The sequence below is a fragment of the Carassius gibelio genome, chromosome B15 (assembly GCF_023724105.1).
Source record: "Carassius gibelio isolate Cgi1373 ecotype wild population from Czech Republic chromosome B15, carGib1.2-hapl.c, whole genome shotgun sequence".
In the NCBI taxonomy this organism is placed as follows: domain Eukaryota; kingdom Metazoa; phylum Chordata; class Actinopteri; order Cypriniformes; family Cyprinidae; genus Carassius; species Carassius gibelio.
The window spans coordinates 7,267,313-7,287,076 of record NC_068410.1 but is presented as its reverse complement, the minus strand read 5'-3'; the positions used below and the strand labels follow the sequence as shown (position 1 = coordinate 7,287,076).

General features: G+C 41.7%; 1 protein-coding gene across 2 annotated transcripts in view; it reads left to right on the top strand.

The window, feature by feature from the left end:
• The window catches only part of megf6 (multiple EGF like domains 6), a 46,297-nt gene extending 44,106 nt beyond the window's left edge, over positions 1-2,191 (top strand). Inside the window, exon 32 of one of the 2 annotated variants that reach the window (XM_052575541.1) lies at positions 835-2,191. In XM_052575541.1, the coding sequence (XP_052431501.1) occupies positions 835-899 (65 nt within the window). In that variant the 3' untranslated portion in view covers positions 900-2,191. The remainder of the gene's footprint in view (positions 1-834) is intronic. The other variant, XM_052575542.1, reaches the window with a different exon arrangement.
• Positions 2,192-19,764: the final 17,573 nt, after the last annotated feature.

Sequence of the window (19,764 nt, the reverse complement as noted above, 5' to 3'; positions counted from 1 at the left end):
TCAGTCATTCATGTACAACAAACATATTATATATTATATTTATTCTATTTATCATTAACATATCAATAACATAATTATTATTCACTTTTACTTATTTTGTGAAATATACTTATTAATTTCTAGTACTAATTCATTTCTAATACTAATTTATCATTTACATTTCTCATTTCAACTGATGTAAGAAATTAGGGTTTTAAAGTGTATACATTTTAAAATGAAGTACACACAAGAATGTTTTGAGCTCTATGAATTCCATGTTATGTTCTCCAAAAATGGTTTATTTATTTTTATTCTGTTTCTGTCCATTTGAAATTTTCTGCACTCTGTTTTAATTGTCAAATTAAACTGTATTAATCAAAGAACATATATAATTATTTTAAATCATTAATATTATACAATTTATTTAAAGTTTAACAAAAATTTAATTCAATTAAAATTTTTATGGCCCTAAATGTTTTTGAATATTTGTGCCGTATATATTAATTTATTATTATTTTCTATTATCGACATAATTGTATTGTGCAAAAATAATTATGGCTGAAAGGGTTGCAGAGACTTTACTGCATTCAGTGCCTTTAGCCGTGGCAATAATCACAATATAGTATATGCTCTTCTAACTTATTACTTATAAAAAATATTTGATGACAAATAATTTAATTTAATTTAATTTAATTTAATTTAATTTAATTTAATTTAATTTAATTTAATTTAATTTAATTTTTTTCTTTAATTTAATTTTTTTCTTTAATTTAATTTTTTTCTTTAATTTAATTTAAATAAATCAAAGCCAGTCAATACGTTACAATAATCTCTCTATCTCTGTCTTTTTCTTAGGTGTTTCTGTAAATCATGTGTCTTCCAAATTACAGAAGAGGCGACGGCGTATTTCTCACTCCTAGTCCTGATACAGAGACCCCAAAATACACACACATACACAAACACACACACACTCCTGACATACCAGCAGAAGATGAGTGGCAACGGTTACTGAGTGTGTGAGGATGTTTCTGACTTGTTATTATGGGTTTTTCCCCCAGACGAGCAAGCCACAGGAGAATTAGTACGAGGAAGCAATGCCGAAAAACACAGACACACACAAACATCCCCTCTGGATGCACACAAGACCACTGATAGGCTGTCATTGAGAGTGTGAGTACATGTGCATCTTTGGTGGAGCGACACATTGTGGCTATCACCGAGTGATTCATGTGTATATAACACACAACATGGTGGAGCAGTTCAATACGACTTAAAAATGCTTGTTTTGTGTGCATGTTTGTGCATAAACTCGCTGTTCCTTATAAGTCCCACATCAGACAGACAAACCAAACCATCCGATCGGGCAAACGCCCACCGAGCCACAAAGCCTGCTCTATTACGGGATCAGAGTGAAGCCTCAACCGCTCATTTCTATAATACACACCACGAAAGAGGCACATCAGAATACAGCAACACTCAGTGGAGTTTCTGCCTTCCATACATGCCATACACACTCTAAAATTTACCTTGTAAACGTACACCAACACTAAATTTAACTTTTTTTTTTTAATGACATTGTCTATAAAGTCCTCTTTTATGATACTTTTATGTTTTTTTTTAAGTAATATGTAGCTTGAGTCTGGAGCGTTTGTGCTATATATATCCTATTTAAATCCATCTGGTTGGCTCGTGTGAGTGTGATGTATGTTCTGCCATGCGATTCCTGTGACAGTCTGACTGTAAATATTCACAGTATTGTTACCCATCATCGTGCCATCTGAGGTAAATTGTTAAAGTGGAGCTGTCTGACAGGATTTAGAAACAATCTGATGATTGTAAACTGAACAGACAGTTCCTCCAAAAGACGTCTTACGTGCCAAACAATCCTAATCTTTATAAATGACAGTGCTTAGCACTCACTCAACGGTCTTTTACTGTAAAAAATGCTGTAAAAAGTGTTTGTTCATCTGTTCTTCTTTTGTTTCTCTCAGGATGTTGTCAAGTTGAATTTCACTGTACAGTGAAAATATGTACTGGTGCGTAAACTTTTAATTAAATATGTTTGTACGGAAAACATTTAGTTTGTTTGTTTGTTTGTTTTAACTGTACTGTAAATCTTTACACTGCTGATTATTTTTAGTGTGTTTGTTTTATTTCTAAAAATATCTAAACATTCTTAAATGAAGATATACTTGAGAAGTAAAATGACTAAGATATATTGTATTCTTGTATTTGTCTTGTCCGGTGAAAAAATATAAATTAAAAAATTGTTTTTGTAGTGTTTCTGAAAATGTAATTAAATTAATTAATTAAAATTAGGAAAGATTTATCTTTAAAAAAAAGGGGGGGGGGTGGACTGTTTTTTTTTCTTATTCATTCAAATTAATGTTTTTTTTAATGTTAAAGAATTAAAAAGATTTTGCTCAAAACAAGTAATCTTATTTTCCATTTGAATTAATTATAATGAATGTTTTTAATGTTTTATGAAAAATATACAAAAATTAAGATTTTTTTGTTTTTAAAGAAAAAATGTCTGCCAGTGGGGCAAGAAAAAATATCTTTCCCGTTTAAAAAAATGTAAAACAATAATTTGAAATTATAAATTTAATTGAAAGGGAAAATAATTGTCTTTCTCGTTGACAGAAAATGTAGTAAAAAAAAATGTATATATATATATATATATATATATATATATATATATCTTAAGCAATTTTTTTTTTTTGTTTTTGCTTTTCAAGTAATTATCTTGTATAGATATTTGCACTGGTAGACAAGACAAATATAACAATTATTTATTAAAATTAATTTTTGGCAGATTTTTAATTTAAAGATCTGAACAGTGTACAGCACACACATGACATTATTTTTGATCACCCGAGTGAAACGTGTTGTTTGTAGGACATGGATATGTAGGTAGAGGGTAGTGGGACATTGTGGATAGCACGTTCCTCTGCACCTCTCAGATGGAAGGGTCAAACGTACCAGAGGTCACCTGCCTACACCTGTCAGCGCACCTGAGTGGAACAGGCCCTCTATGTGTGTGTAAGTGTTTGTCTCTGTCACCATCGCTGTAGCATTTCTCAAGTGCAGTGGACCGTCACTGCAGGTGGGAGAGCCTGGCTGGGACCCCTGCGCCCTGACACATGCTGCCCGCTGTGAGTGATGAAGCTTGGGGGCTGTCGGAGGACAGAGCCCTTGGGTCTGATGGATGGGAGGGGGCTTTGCTGGCCGCACCGTGTTGTGACAGCCTACAGATGTTCTCCAATAATGTTTATCAGCCCGAGCCTCCAGCAATGGATGACACACAACTGTTTCCAGTCAAACAGGGCTCTAGAGGCCATCCATCCACACACACACCTGAGTCTAGTCAAACAGACCACCGTAGCCCATCCATTCAGTACGGTCTGGGTGGCCGTGATACTGTACACCAGCTTTGATCAGCAGATGGGTGGCACACAGAGACAATCGACTGGACAAAGGTCCATCTTGTCTCTCAAGGGCAATTAACCCTATCACCTTATGTCATAGATCATATATCATACATCATGTATATGTATATATATATATATGTATATATATATATATATATATATATATATATATATATATATATATATATATATATAAAATGCATAAGTAAGATATTTTCTGTAAATGTGCAAGACTTTCCATTCATATCAGTAATTAACTATAAAAATTTCACTATATTTTTCTATTAAAACAATACTATATTTTGTATTTTTTGGGATTACAATTATAACAAATATCAGTTATAATGGAAGTCTGCCACAGAATAAAAAAAAATGAAGATGAATTCTTATTTTTTTCTTCTTGCAGTTGTTACCTCAAAATTCAGACTTGGTTTCTTGCAATTCTAAGAAAAGAACTGTGAGATATAAACTCAGAATTGCAAAATATACACTCATAATTCTAATTGCGAGATATAAAGTCACAATTACGAGAAAAGTCATAATTGCTCACCATAAACTCAGTTCTGAAAAAATTATTTCAAAATATAATTCAGAATTCTGACATTTATGTCTAAAGAGAGAAATTCTGAGATTATATTTATCAATTCTTTATTTAAATCTCAAAATTCTTTTTTTTCTTGAATTCTCAGTTCAGCTTGCAATTCTTCTACCAGGGAATAAAAAAAGAGAAAAAGTAACTGCAACTTTTAATATCACAAGTTTGAGTTCATATCTTACAATTCTGACTCTCTTTTTTCTGTGGTTGAAATGGGTTTCTATAAGTTTGCAATGTCAAGCAGCATAATGGAAGTATTGTACAGCTAATATTAACTGGAAGTTAATGCCGGAAGTGTCGCACATTCACATTACAAATCACCAAGGCCGCTTTACGTTAAAAATTAAATGGATAAGGCACGAAGCCATCAGACTTCTTATTTAGATGTTGTTTATTGCATCTTCACAGTTCTGTCGTCTTTGGGTGAAATGTCAACGAGGCGAATGTAATTTTGCTGGGACGGTGTTATGACGGATTTAGATTTACTACCCTGGCCTCGGTGCCTGCAGTCACCAATCTGTGCGTTCAATAAAAAGTATAATTAAACTGAGGCATGCAGATAAATATGAACTGTATTTAAAATATCTTCTTAAAATGACTGTCTTGCAAAGCTAGGGATTGGCACCAGCGGTTTGTTAGACACGACCAGGCATAAAACACGCTCTATATGTGTCAGTTCCCTATCATAGGTCACTTCGATGCTGCGGTGACGTCACCACGTATGGGAACACCTCTGGTGTGACGAATGTCTGAAGCCCTATACCATCCCGCCAATCCTATTGGCCAAATGGCGCATAGCACCACCCTGCGCATGCGCGCGCATGATATACCTGGGTGCAGCGCGCCATTTCGCTCAGATTTCATTCCTTCAGGAATAGCGAATCATCTGTGCCCTATCGTCTCGCGTTCTCCAGCGATCTCTTCGAGCAGTGTTAACTCCTCTTCGCGGACGCGATGAGCTTTCGAAAATGTAAGGAGCCATGTACCAGGTACATCACGGCGGGGGACACTCATGACAGGTGCGTAGTATGTCTTGGTTTACATCACGCACAGGCGGCGCTTAGCGGCCTTTCTTCCTGTCCCCATTGTGATGGCCTGCGGCTCAGAGTACTGCGCTCCAGGGTGGAAGTTTTCTCTAATGTCGCCCTCGAGTCTAACCCCCGTCAGGTCACCTCTGCGACTGCCGAGGCACCGCACGAGGCGAGGGCCTGGGGTGACACGTGCGACATGGATTTTGTGGACAGCGCAGCGCTGGAATATTCTCCACATCGCTCGCTCTCCCCTACCCTGCTGCAGAATAAAACTTATACTGAGCCCGTCGTCTTCTCTAATGAGGATTTACTTCCCACACCGGAGGCATGCACCGCCATCTCCTTCGGTTGTGGACGCTATGACGACGATGTTTTATCCACCGCGGCCTCGGGGTCTGAGGACTTCGCGACCGACACTAGCCCTCTTCCTCCTAGCGGACAGGAGAGGCGTGTTTCCCCCTCCTACAGTGAGCTGTTGGATGTGGTTTCTCGTGCGGTGGGTAAATTGGGGCTAGAATGGGAGGTTGACAAGGCCGAGGCCCAACCTTCTTCCAAGCTGGACGACCGTTTTCTAACCAGTCGGACACCTACACAGCCCCGGAGGCCTTTGCCTTTTTTCCCGGACCTCCACCAGGAGGTTTCGAGGTCCTGGAAACAGCCATTTTCGGCGCGGATTACTAACGCCGCGGCCGCGGATTTCGCCACCGTTTCTGATATGGCGGACCATGGCTATACTATGATGCCCCCGGTGGAAGAGACTCTCGCCGAACACCTTGCGCCTAGTTCGGCCGCGGCTTGGAAGTCTCGCCCCCTTCTTCCTTCGAAGGCGTGTCGAGTCACGTCTAGTTTGGTGGGTAAATCCTACATGGCGGCTGGTCAGGCGGCTGCGTCGCTCCACTCTATGGCGGTCCTTCAGGCCTACCAGGCGGAGTTATTGAAGGAATTGGATGAAGGTGAGGGCATCACACCGGAGGCAGTTAAGGAACTGCGTAGAGCTACGGATTTGGCGCTACGCGCTACCAAACATACCGCTCGTGCAGTGGGCCGTACTATGGCCGGTTTGATTTCGGTTGAGCGCCACCTCTGGCTTAATCTCACCGATATTAAGGAGAAGGATAAATCTTTCCTTATGGATGCCCCTGTCTCCAGGGATGGATTGTTCGGTGAGGCTGTCACGTCAGTAGTGGAGAAGTTCAGGGCAGCGAAACAGCAATCAGCCGCTTTCCGCCAGCTGATTCCCCGCAGACCCAGAGAGGTCGAACGCCGGCAAGCGCCCGCGCGTTCTCGCTCAACCTCCTCTCACCGCCAGCGAGCAGCCTCTCGAGAGGAACCTACACCCATGGCGCCTCCTCGTAAGGACTGGGGCCCTAGGGTTTTTCCTCCGGCGCACCAGCGTCAACGTAAGCGATTGAACCTGACCTCGACGGCTAAAGCCTCTCGTTCTCGGGTGCCGAATAGCAGCTCCTGATCTTTTTGCTGCTTGCCAGGGACTGTGCCCTCCGCTAGAGAGCGCTGTCGGACCGCTTTCGCGCATCCCACACTCTCATTGCAGTCCCCATGCTCAAACATTGATTGTCTCGCCGCTAACAGCGCCTCGAGCAACATTGGATCGAGCTGTAATGACAGACGCTCCCTCAGACACTCTGCGCAATCCTGCTTTCGGAGTTCGAGGGACGACTCAAGGACCCTACACAAACGGTCCGTTTATGACGGCTCGCACAGCCGCCGCTTTTTCGCTAGCGGCAGAGCCCGATGTTCCATCTGTTGGCCTAATTCCTGCCGTGGACACGTTTCAGGATTATACTCAACGGAACGCAACGACTCCGGCGCATACGCTTCCCCGGTGCACGAACACCACGGGTTTTTCGTGTCCGATCGTTTTAACGCGTATGACGGCGTTGCTGGGAGCGGAAGTTTTGAAACCGTTAATATTGTTTCGGGCCGCGTGGGAACGCTTGCCCGGCATTCCTCAATGGGTGTTACGCACGGTTTGTCACGGATACACCATTCAGTTTCGGAAAGGCCCGCCTCCTTTCCGCGGAATTCTTCCCACTACGGTGAAGTCTACGGAAATGGCGGTGCTGCGACAAGAAATGTCAGCTCTGCTGAGCAAAGGGGCTATAGAAGAAGTACACCCCTCTCAGATGGAGACAGGTTTTTTACAGCCGTTATTTCGTGGTACCGAAAAAAGACGGCGGGTTACGACCCATTCTGGATTTACGCCGTCTGAATCTTGCACTCAGACCGAGCAAATTCAAGATGTTGACGGTGAAATCTATTCTGTCTCAGATCCGACCAAGCGATTGGTTTATTACGATCGATCTGAAGGATGCGTATTTCCATATTCAGATCGTCAAGAGACACAGGAAGTTCCTCAGATTCGCTTTAGAGGGCAAAGCGTATCAGTACCGCGTTCTTCCCTTTGGCTTGGCTTTAGCGCCCCGTACGTTCTCAAAATGCATGGACGCAGCTCTGGCCCCGTTGCGGCTCCAGGGCGTTCGTGTGTTGAATTATTTGGACGATTGGCTGGTGCTAGCGCAATCGCGGACTCAAGCATACTCTCACCGAGATCTTGTGCTGAATCATTTAAACAGCCTGGGCTTACGAACAAATTTCAAGAAGAGTGTTTTAACTCCCTCTCAACGGATAACTTTTCTTGGAATAGATCTGGACTCTCGCGCGATGACAGCGAAGCTTTCTCTCCCGCGCGCTCAGTCGATTGCGTCATGCGTGCGGCACTTCAAAGCGGGTCGCACGGTGACGGTGAGATTGTGCCTCAGGCTCTTGGGTCTAATGGCAGCAGCATCCCCCGTGATTCGTCTGGGATTGCTTCAAATGCGCCCCTTTCAGTGGTGGACGAAAAGGCGGAATATTTCACCCCGTTGTCTCCCGCATCGCACGATTTCGGTGACACGGCGGTGTGTGATGTCGCTAAAAATTTGGATGTCAACCGAATTTCTCCTGTCAGGAGTTCGATTGGGAATTTATGCTTTCCGAGAGACTGTCACGACGGACGCGTCTTTGACTGGTTGGGGAGCTGTGTGTCGAGGGCGACCAGCCCACGGAGTGTGGACAGCGGCTCAGCGCGGCTGGCACATAAACAGACTGGAATTACTGGCAGTTTTTCGGGCTCTCCAGTATTTCACGGATCTGCTGATCGGCCGTCATGTGCTGCTCAGATCAGACAACACAGCGGTTGTGTCTTATCTGAACCATCAAGGAGGATTGCGCTCTCGCCCCCTGTGCAGGCTGGCGAGGCGTGTTCTTCTGTGGTCTCGGGACAAGTTTCTCTCGATCCGGGCCATTCATGTCCCCGGACGATTGAATTTCGGAGCGGATCTGCTATCCAGACAGGCTCTGGAACAGGGAGAATGGCGATTACACCCCCAGACGGTGGATCTTTTATGGCGGATATTCGGCAAAGCGAAAGTGGATTTATTCGCATCGAGCATGACTACGCATTGCCCGCTATGGTTCTCCCTACGCTCCCCATCGCCCCTGGGCGTGGATGCGTTAGCTCACAGCTGGCCCAAGACCAGTCTGTATGCTTTTCCTCCGATTCGTTTGATCCCAGCGGTATTATGCAGATTACGCCGGGACAGAGTGGAACAGCTGCTGCTGGTGGCTCCGCGATGGCACACGCAGCCGTGGTTTGCGGATCTGATCAGTCTGCTAGCGGGCTCTCCGTGGGAGATTCCCATCAGACAGGATTTATTATCACAAGCACAGGGGCTGATTTGGCACCCGAGGCCAGATCTGTGGAAACTGTGGGCGTGGCCACTGAGCGGAGTGCGTTAGTATGTCCCGGTCTTTCTGCTGAAATTACTGAGACTATATTGAGTTCTAGAGCAGCTTCTACGAGACGCTTATATGCTTTCAAGTGGAGACTGTTTACAGCCTGGTGTGGTAATCATAATGTGGATCCAGTTTACTGCCCAGTGGCTTCAGTGCTGGAGTTCCTCCAGGAGCGTTTCTCGGATGGCGTTACACCAGCCACTTTAAAGGTTTACGTGGCAGCCATTTCAGCTTACCACGAATGCATAGGCGGTGCCTCTGTGGGGCGTCATCCATTAGTTTCTCGTTTCATACAGGGTGCGCGACGGCTGAGGCCTTTCCGCCCTGTGCGAGTTCCTTCATGGGATTTATCCATTGTGTTGTTAGGTTTATCAGGGCATCCGTTTGAGCCCTTGGAGACCGTATCGGATAAAATCCTGACACTGAAGACACTTCTTCTCATGGCTTTATCCTCCCTCAAGAGAGTTGGGGATTTACAGGCTCTTTCTGTTTCACCCTCATGCATGGAATTTGCACCAGGCTCTGTGAAGGTGCTGCTGCGGCCCAGGCCTAACTATGTTCCTAAGGTCGCATCTAACCCTTTTCGCTTTCAGCAAGTGGTTCTGGAAGCTTTTTCACCTGCCGAGGCCGGGTCAGGAGATCTAAGTCTTTGCCCTGTGAGAGCTTTAAAGACTTATGTGGATCGCACAGCCCCTTGGCGTGGTTCTGACCAGCTGTTTGTCTGCTTTGGACATAAAAGTAAGGGCCATGCAGTTACAAAACAGCGCATGTCCCATTGGCTGGTGGAGGCAATTTCTTTGGCCTATGGGGCGCGCGGACTCGCTTCGCCCTTAGGGGTTAAGGCTCATTCCACTCGAGCTGTAGCTTCTTCTCAAGCTTTTCTCAGTGGCTCTTCTATGGATGATATCTGTGCTGCGGCAGGATGGTCCTCACCGAGCACTTTTATCAAGTCCTACAGTCTGGATGTGAGGATGGCCCCTGGCTCCCGGGTTCTCTCCGCTTGAGCAGTTGCTTCCTCGGATCTCAGTTATCAGGTACGTCAGGCGTTTTGGTATATCGTTCCCATACGTGGTGACGTCACCGCAGCATCGAAGTGACCTATGATAGGGAACATCTCGGTTACGTATGTAACCTTGGTTCCCTGAATAGGGAACGAGATGCTGCGGTTCTGGCCGTTCCGTACCTTGATAACTCTTCATCTTCAGTCATGAAATCTGAGCGAAATGGCGCGCTGCACCCAGGTATATCATGCGCGCGCATGCGCAGGGTGGTGCTATGCGCCATTTGGCCAATAGGATTGGCGGGATGGTATAGGGCTTCAGACATTCGTCACACCAGAGGTGTTCCCATACGTGGTGACGTCACCGCAGCATCTCGTTCCCTATTCAGGGAACCAAGGTTACATACGTAACCGAGATGTTTATCTCTGTTTACTTTAATGAATATGTTCTGGTGCATGAACGTTACACAAGCCAGGCTTGTATGACACACATAGGTTTAATAAGCAAAGACAAGCCTCGCGTTCTGAAAGACAGCCAGATCAGTGGTTTGTGATGAAAGAACACATTGCAGAGGTCAGATCAGATGCGATCTGACGGGAACTTTAGTACGGAAATTATGCGTACAGCGCCAGCGAAGCGACACTATCAACGCGCTGTCGTTTCGCACCACAGAGATTACGCTCTTCTCTCTCGGTGCTTGCCCCGTTCCCGGAGGACCGTGACTTTTTGAACCGGCGATAAAATTGAAGAGAGACCGAGGGAAATCAACTCAATGGGGTCTCGCACCATTTGGGCCACTTCTTGGACAGAAACAACAAACCCTTAAATGCCAAAGAGCTGCTCTGGAGATGGGTATCAGCAAACTCCCACACTTGCCCATCTGTGAACGCATCTCGGAGGGTGTAAAAACCTCATCTGTTTGTGTACTTGTTGCACTTTAGTTTAAACAGATGTTTAGATTCATCAGTGCAGCACTTGGGGAATGGACCATATTCAGGTTTTTGCAAATGAAAACGAGGCTGTGATGGCTTAAAAAACGAAAGAAAGAAAATGTCTTGGAAATGTTGACTTGACACGGCTACTTAAAAGACAGCAAGAAAGTACTAGCCTACTACACTATCGAAAAAAATAAAAGGACGTGACAGAACTGACTGCTAAGTTTGGATAATGAGAGTATTTTCCATAATGTTAAAGGGGACATCGCATGCAAAATTCACTTTTACACGGTGTTTGAACTTAAATGTGTCTTGGCAGTGTGTGTACACAACCACCTTATAAGAAAATCCCCACAAATCATAAACACTTTCTCATATCAAGCCATTCACAGAAGTTGCATCCCAGAAATGTCATACTTTTGCACTATTCTATGACTTTTTTTAGTAGAAATAGTGCAAGTAGTGCATTCACACTGAAAATGTAACTTAACTTTAAAAAACGAAGTGTAGAATGCTGAACACTTCATCCACTCAACTATCGCAGCTTTAGTTACATAGGGCTATATAATGCATGCACTACATGGTTGAGTACATATTGCATAAGAACACAGTGTGTCATTTGGGACACAGCCTCTTGGCAAAGTGATGTAACTTTGCACAGGCCCCTCCCATGACTGTTGACAAACAGTTGTCAAACAAGCCCTGAGTGAGCTGTGAACATTGTTTCCTGCCGGAGCAAGTGTAGACAAGATTGTCTTCTAATTAGGTTTTTTTGTTCCTGGATGTAATAATGAACATAGCAGTCTTCATTTACTCCCACATCTGAGCCGCTGAAGATGCAGTGGATTACTTTAGTTTTTGAAGGGAATGCATCAAATCCCGACAGTATCTGCCGCCTCATTCTGATTTCCTGACACAAAGTTAAATGGATTTGCAATAGTTGCTTTGTTAAGTCCACTATACACTACATTAAGTTTGCCTTTGTAGAGGGTTCATAAAGGGGTTTTAAATAATTTTTGAGCAGTTATAACTGCATGATTAAGAATGGTGACTTTAATTGTAAGAGAGGGGCGGGGAGAGAAGTAGCTCATTATCATTTAAAAGGACAAGGGTCGCTGTGAACAGAGCCTGTTTTTGATGGTAAAAAGGGTGTTGTTTTACACTACCATTGAGATATTTTAATCCAAGTAAGTTTTAGACTTTTCATGAAGCCCCTAAAGAATCATACCAACTTGTGGAAAATGGGTTTCTGATATTCTATTTCAAATCTGAATCCCGCAAAAAGTACTCTTATGAATCAAAATCGTACTTGAGATATTGCTTTCGTCATACCTAAATTAATCAAGATTAAATGAATAATGAGCCCAATTGTATATTTAATATTGATTTATTTAACATTTTAGTAATATTTATTCAATATCTTAAAGTTGTCAGAACTAATTTTTGGTTGCATATTTATGCAGCCTCTAAAAGGTAGACAATGTGAAAATCATAAAGTCTGTGTAAACACTCCTTAAGAAATGCACTACTTGTATATTATTTTTTTCCCCCTGTTAAGGATCCAGAATCATTAAATAACAATTTGACATTTTACTACTAGACCCAACTCAACGGACAGAGATGTGACACATGTGAAACCAGACCAACAAACGCCCTGTGTGAACGGCACAGACACTGGAAATCCCCTGGTTTCAGTGAAGGAAAAAAATCAACACACAACATTTCTGTGTATACGTAAAGAGCACTATCATACTTTTTTCCTTTAAACAGGACCCCATCATTAATCTAAATTATTCATGGATCATTTAGCAGGTTCTGGGTGAATGTCAATGAGCAGATCTTCGTGCAGTGTCAGCATGGGTCAGTGTCGAGGAGGACCACTAGGTGGCGCCCGATGCAGTATTGTGGTGTGCCGGTGGTCAAGCCAGACCTTGGACACACTGCACGCCTGACGAGCCACAAACCCATTTGTTTTACAGTTCCTGTGGTAGACTGGGGAAAGCGGGGCTAGTTGTCACAATTTTTTTCCAGACAATTTCTGTATAACTGATTAAACATTTAGACTGTTACTGACCATGAAAAAGAGATCATTGAACATGTTGACTCAGTAGATGGCAATTGAACCATTTTTTTCAGCTACATTTTATCAGTAAAACAATAATGAAACACAAAACAATGACAGAGTGGAAATGTAAAAGTTCTCACTGACTCACTCTCTCTCTCTCTTACACACACACACACACACACACACACACAAAGCAACACCATTATTTTGGCCAACACATAAAAGCTTAAAATAGGCCTACATGATAACTTTTCCTAAAACAAAAACAAAACTATACTCTATCCCAAGTTCTGTATGTTAGATATGTCTATCTAATATGTTTAGTTTGATTTTATTATGTTTACCCAGCAGCTTTTTACAAAAAGAAGCTACTGAATTTAGTCTGGGCTGAATAGTAGACCGAAACTATTTTTTATTCTGACGTTTTTGAAGTAGGCTAATTTGAAACAACATACAAATTGCTAGTGAAAGCAGTTGTTTCAAACCAGTATAATCACCTTGTGACAACTAGCCCCCCAGTCTGCCTTAAATGCACAGACTGGTTAAACTAAGTACTTGATAACAGTGTTCAGAATATGGTCTTAAAAATGAGCATTTAAACTACTTTGCTGCTGCTTAATCAGACAAGACTGTGATTGTGTTTTAGATTGTTGTGGCACTAAGTAGTGGGTGTATCAGTGCATTACTGAAAGGAAATGTGGCAGCATATTTCCACAAACCAGTGAAAATATCTTGAGGGTCCAAATTATAGTAATAAAGCTCTAACTATAGTCGATGAGCAACCTTTAATTTCAGTGCGTCATGCACGATATCTAAGGTAGCCTAAGTGAGTTTCCAAGTGCACAATAGACTTTTTATCCAATTCCAGCGTAAACGGCCCTTTACGTCAGGTCCACGGACCTCGGAGGCATTTTAAACAGTAAGCCGTTCCCCTAACACGTCTTGTCATATTAAAACCATATGCATGGCGGCATCCGCCGCTCGCACTGAGTGCCCATCAATAACGCTAATGACCCGTTTCCCGGGGGATCACAACAAATACCCGAATGAAACCGCCAGTCTTTAACGGGGCCGCCGCTCCTTCCGCGGCTTACGAGCTGTCACGTGTCCAGCCACAGCTGCCACTGGCCTGACTTTATCAAAAACAGCGAGGGATGAAAAGAGTGTGCGATTTGCGAGAGATGTATTAAAAGAAGAAACCTCACTGGAGGGCATATATAAAACTCCTCATCTGGTTCTCTGCTCTGTGCCAACTGTAAGACAATCTGAGCTATTACAACACAACAATCATTCACTAAAGTAAAATCCTCTCTGTATATCTGATCTCTAGATCTACACATGCTGTGCAGTAGACAACAGTAAGCCTTATTTAGTAGAGCTATTGTTTAGTCCTAAAACCATAAGAGTGCTTGATCCTTAGGGCTTTTAAAATAGTGATTTTGGATTTGAAAGTTTGCTAAGTCTTTAATCAATCGGTCAACAGGTAGCAACTTCTTAGCGATTTGGGGACCATTTGCACGACAGTTTTTAAACAAAAACGGAAAACTTTTATGCAGTGTTTTGGTATCCTGAAAACTGGTTTCAAAGTGCTTTTTTTTTTTATATCTATCATAGACTGTGATACCGATAGTCATAGGCATGCACCAGTTCAAAGCGTATCCAGACACATTCAATTAAAAAATGGCCTTGCCCAGTTTAGCATAGGGCCCTCACAAGTCTAGGTTCGACACTGCTGAAAGGGATAGCTACAGCTATGGCCAGATTGTCCTATTAGGCACATCGATATTTTGACGTTTTTGCCAACAGTTAATTACTGTAGGCCTATTTGCGTTATTGTAAGGTTAGGTTTATAGGTACAGGTTGTAGGACCTGCCACGAGAGGGCGCACTACAAAACAATAACAATCATGTGGTTTGATGACGCTAAGAAGGAGCGTGGAATGACGTGATTTGTTGTCTTCATCAAATCATGGATTTAACATGAGTTTAACGATTTGCGCGAGTAGATTACATACAAAGTCAATTGCAAAGACACAATCAGACTATTGATCAGACGCCTCCTCACACAGGTCTAGAGACGCAATGCCCCACGTTTGGTGTGTATGCCCCATAATCTTGTTGATCGTTATAATAGCATACGTTTTCTGGAAAAATACGAATCAAAACCACTCACCTGTCGAGTAAAACACAAGCGAGATTGGCATCTCTTTCTAGTTGAAGTTTGTCGCAAAGCTACTTCCGCATTTGTCCACGACACTGTTGTCATGTTGTTTCTACGTGAGTAAAGGCGGTCACAAAGGGTAACTAACGTCATTGACAGGCGACTGCACTGCCCTGTGTTACTGTTTAAAATGGGAATTTTCTCATGATTTACAAGTAGTTGAAAACATTAGAGGTATTGTTAGTAATCAGCTGGACAAAATATATAACACTACCCTAGTAGTTTTTGGATATTTTACTGCAAAAATCTTACAAATTGTACCTTTAAGGTTGGGGTGTAGACATTAATAAAACACAATCTAATAGGTAGCAAATTTATATTTTTCTTTATTTTTTTCCGGCCGTAGCTGTATCCCTTCAAGCCACATCTACAAAAAATAAGTACTATAAATACGTTAATTTGTGGAAAAGGTGAAGTCATGCAAATACATATTGCAAGTTTAGTCTTTAGGCAAGTGCAAGTTTCTTAAAAAAAAAATGACATCGTAAACATCGGGAATTCCATAATACAGCATCGAAGATGTTTTTGCGAAAACTTCTTCAGTTTTCTAAAGCCTACATTGCTACACGTTGTTGTGTAAACGTATCCTCAGTAAGCCTTCATTTGGCTTATGAATTAACTTCATGACTGAAAAAGTAATAACATTATAAATCCGATAATTCAGGTAAGTTAATGTAATTCATGGAATTCTTTAACATTGGTGTTTTATCACCGTATTTGCCACCAATGTTCCAGCTCTTTAAGGTCAAGTGGATTCTGATTGGCTGTCGATTGTTAAAAACTCATTCTGAAAGTGATAAGCAACAGTGTTGTTTTTCTGCGATGTTATAGTTATAGTTATAGCTGTGGCGTTGACTTCGCTGTTCTAGTATAATTAAACTTTCTAGTTAATGTTCTTGTTATAGCTGTGATCCGTGCTGTAAACAGGCTTTAAGAATAAGCTGTGTTACATCAATCAGCTAATCATGGCTTGTTGTATTAGAAATCACTTTAAAGATGGCTCTCTATGCCCATCATGTATGAAAGGCATTGCACTGGCTTCTGTACCGACCATTAAGCACAGCGGGTGCTGTTTCGTCTGGCAAAGGGGCAAGTTACGGTGCCAAGTTAATCAGGCAGAGAGTGCCAGCAGTGTCACACCCTGCACTCAGGGGCCATGATAGATGTCCCGACCAGGGCTGCGGTGCCACTGTGGGGTGGTGGCAGAGTGTACGGGCATGTTTCAGTCGACATGAAAGAGAGGGGCCCGTGTTTGAACACACATATAAGAGTGGGATGTTGTATGTGTGGCTGTTTTGTACCCATGCCAAAAGGCTCATTAGTTCATTAGATAGATCCATACACTCTGATGAGAGCGATGGGAAATTCCACCGTCAAACACAACCACTCCCTTGAGAAGGACTAGTGTGACTCTTTGTGCAGGATGGGCTCACACACACTCATGTTGACAGTACATGAGGGTCGAGACGCAGCCCTGTAGAGGAAGACGTACAAGCCGCGGCCTGTGATCTTTCAAGCACATGACAGAGGTACACGGCAAACAGCTGGTCAGTAATGGTCCATGTTGGCCTCTTTTCCTCCTCTGTAGACCCATTATCACCTTCACCCTACTACAGCACCCACAAACCCCTCTCCAGCCGACCTCATCAAAGTGGGACGACCTGCTGTGACCTCATCAGAGCTGGCTGACCCATGATGACCTCATCAAAGCAGGACGCCCCGCTGAGCTCAGAGATTGACGGCTTACGCTGACCAAAAGCGGTCCATCAATTATCAGTGAGTGTGACACCGCTTTTACTGTGTGTACCTTACATTTCAGTTTCCACTTAAATAAGGGACAACTTTGGTTCCGCAACACTTTACTGTACAATAAGGTCCTGTTAGTTAACGTCAGTCAGTGCATCAACTAACACTGACAATGAGCAACCCATCTGTAATATTATTTGTTTATCTTTATTCATGGTAGTTAAAAATACAACTGTTAATTGTTAGTTCATGTTAGCTAATGTAGGTCTGTTAAATAATATAAAAAAATAGTGTGAATACAAAAATACAAGTGCAGGTGCAGGACAAAAACAAAACAATAGGTGTCTGTACACTGAAATTTCACTGTTTGGCCAGTCAGGTCTAAACAAATCTGGAAATTCCTTTTTCCACTAAATAGTATTAACAGATACAACTTTTGGTTTTAATGTATTAGGAAATGGTGAAATTAACATGAGCTAAAATAAATGCTTTTAGATGTATTTTTCCTTGTTAGTTCATGTTAACTGATGTAATTAATTTATGTTAATAAAAGGAAACTTATTGTAAAGTCTCAAAAAATGACGTTTTCACGAGTCAAAAAAAAAATATAATTTACATTAGCCATTTCCTATAGTTTTAATATTTAATTTAAAATATATATTTTAATGCTTTATTAGATGCAAAATTTAAATAAAATTGATTAGATAGATTGAACGTTCAAGGAAAAACTGTAGACAAAATTATAATGTAAATGCCATTTTTAATGAATGCATTTAGACTTATGGGTAGGACACTTGGGATTTCATTTTCATTGTTATACCACGTGATTATTGTAGAAAAATGCAATGGGAATTTCTAAATTCATTCTGAGCCAAAGGTGCAGCAAAAGCAAAAATGGTGATTTCAATGTCTTTTATTTTTCTTAAATGCATTGACACGTACACTTAAGATGTTTCAATTGTATTTTCATTAAATACCCTGCGATAATATAGTTTAAATCAGTGTGGATTTGAAAGTGCATTCAGAGCTGAACACGCCCCTAACCTGTCAATCATTACATCAAGGCGGGGCTCAGTAACAGGATGCACAATAGGTTAATATTCACCATTGACCAAATGCTTTTCACCTGCCTCAACATCTCACTGTTTTACACTCCGATTGATGCACATAAGCAAAAAGACGTTAAATTGACATATTAAACACCTAATCAATTTGGGTAATACATTTTAATTTTGCAACTTAGGTTTTTAATTTACATATTAAAAATAGTATAGGAAATGTCAAATGTAAATCATATAATTGAATTTTCATTTTTATTTTGCACTAAAGGTTACACATATGTATGGGAAAATGTAAATGTAATAATTTTTATAATGCCATTTTGCTAATTACATTTCAAAATGAATTTTGCTACCCATATGCTTCCATACTGTTTTAGCATACTTATAAAATGCAGAATAATGGCAACAACATTTTTTATTGATTTGACACAGTTTTCATTCTAGTTCACACTTTCCCAACAAACCAACCAAAAAATTATTATTGTTTGATCATTGTGAAGCCACAGAGATGAATTTTTATAAATAATATTTTATATTAATAAAATAAATATTTTTATATTTTTGCAGTCTTTCACAAAACCATTGCCATCTCATTTTTATTTTTAAAAAATTGTTTACATACAATTTTTTCTCACATTTCATTTTTTTTTTAACCATCATCAAGTCCTTTTAGAAGCCCTGTACAAACAAGCCTTGAAGGGATCACATGAAGAATTATAATTCGGTCAATTAGAATTTCTTACCCCCACGTCGTTCCAAACCTCTATCGACTTCCTTTTTCCTCCAGAACACAAAAGAAGATATTTGTAAAAACAGTTAATACAAATGATCAGTGGGGTTCAAAACAACACTGGACCCTATTGACTTTTATTTCTCTCTCTCTCTATCTCTCTCTCTCTCTCTCACACACACACACACAAACCACAACTTTCCAAAATATTACCTTTTGTGTTCTGCAGAAGAAAGAAAACCATAGAGGTTTGCAACAGTACAATGGTGAGTAAATGTTGACAGAACTTTCATTTGTTTGGGTTGTAGTGACTGTGTTTTGTCTTTGCGCGGCAGTGTCGTCTAACCCTCGTAATGCGGACAGGGACAACAAAATCAAGTTTATGTTGAGTGAAAATGGCAGGAAACACAAAGAGGTCTTAACTAATTTTCCCACCCTGCCTCTCATCACACACAAAGCCTCGATCTCAGACAAGCAGTCATCACCCCTCTGTCCACAATGGCATCCACCCTCTACAAATCAGAGAGAGAGAGAGAGAGAATAAGAGGGTGAGGAAAGGACAGAAGGAGAAGAATAGATGGACTGGAAGAGAGAGTGATAAAAATGGTATCCCTCTGAAAAAAAAAAAGACAATGGGGAATATGATTAGGAAAGGAGGGAGAATTATGAGGGTGAGAACGAGAGATTCTGACCGGGTTGGCAGGAGAAGTTGGATCCCGTTTAAACAATGAGAGAGAGACGTCAGTCGAATGTTGTTTCTCATTGAGAGTTTGAGCGATGAGCCAGGTCATCACATCTCTCCACCTCATCCATCATTTCCCTCAAACAAACGAGTGCAGCGTGCATTCTTGCCTCCCTCCTCTGCCTTTCAGCCGCTTTTCTCTCTCTCTCTCGCAGACTCTCTCTGGCTGTGGGACAGTGGGTCTGTGTGAGAGCGATGACCGGGGATCAGACTCGCGCTGTGTCCGTCTGGCAGTGTGTGTGAACCAGATTTTTATGGGTCTCGGTGTGAAATAATACGAGTGGGTGTGTGAGAGAGCAGCTATCAAAAGAGTTTTATTCTGTCTTTAGAAATGTGTGTGTCTGCGGCACCCTGAGTATCTGTGTGAGAACATCTTCTTTGCACCAGCATATTTTGGGCTCTAATACAGAGAAATAATTATGGAAAAAGCACA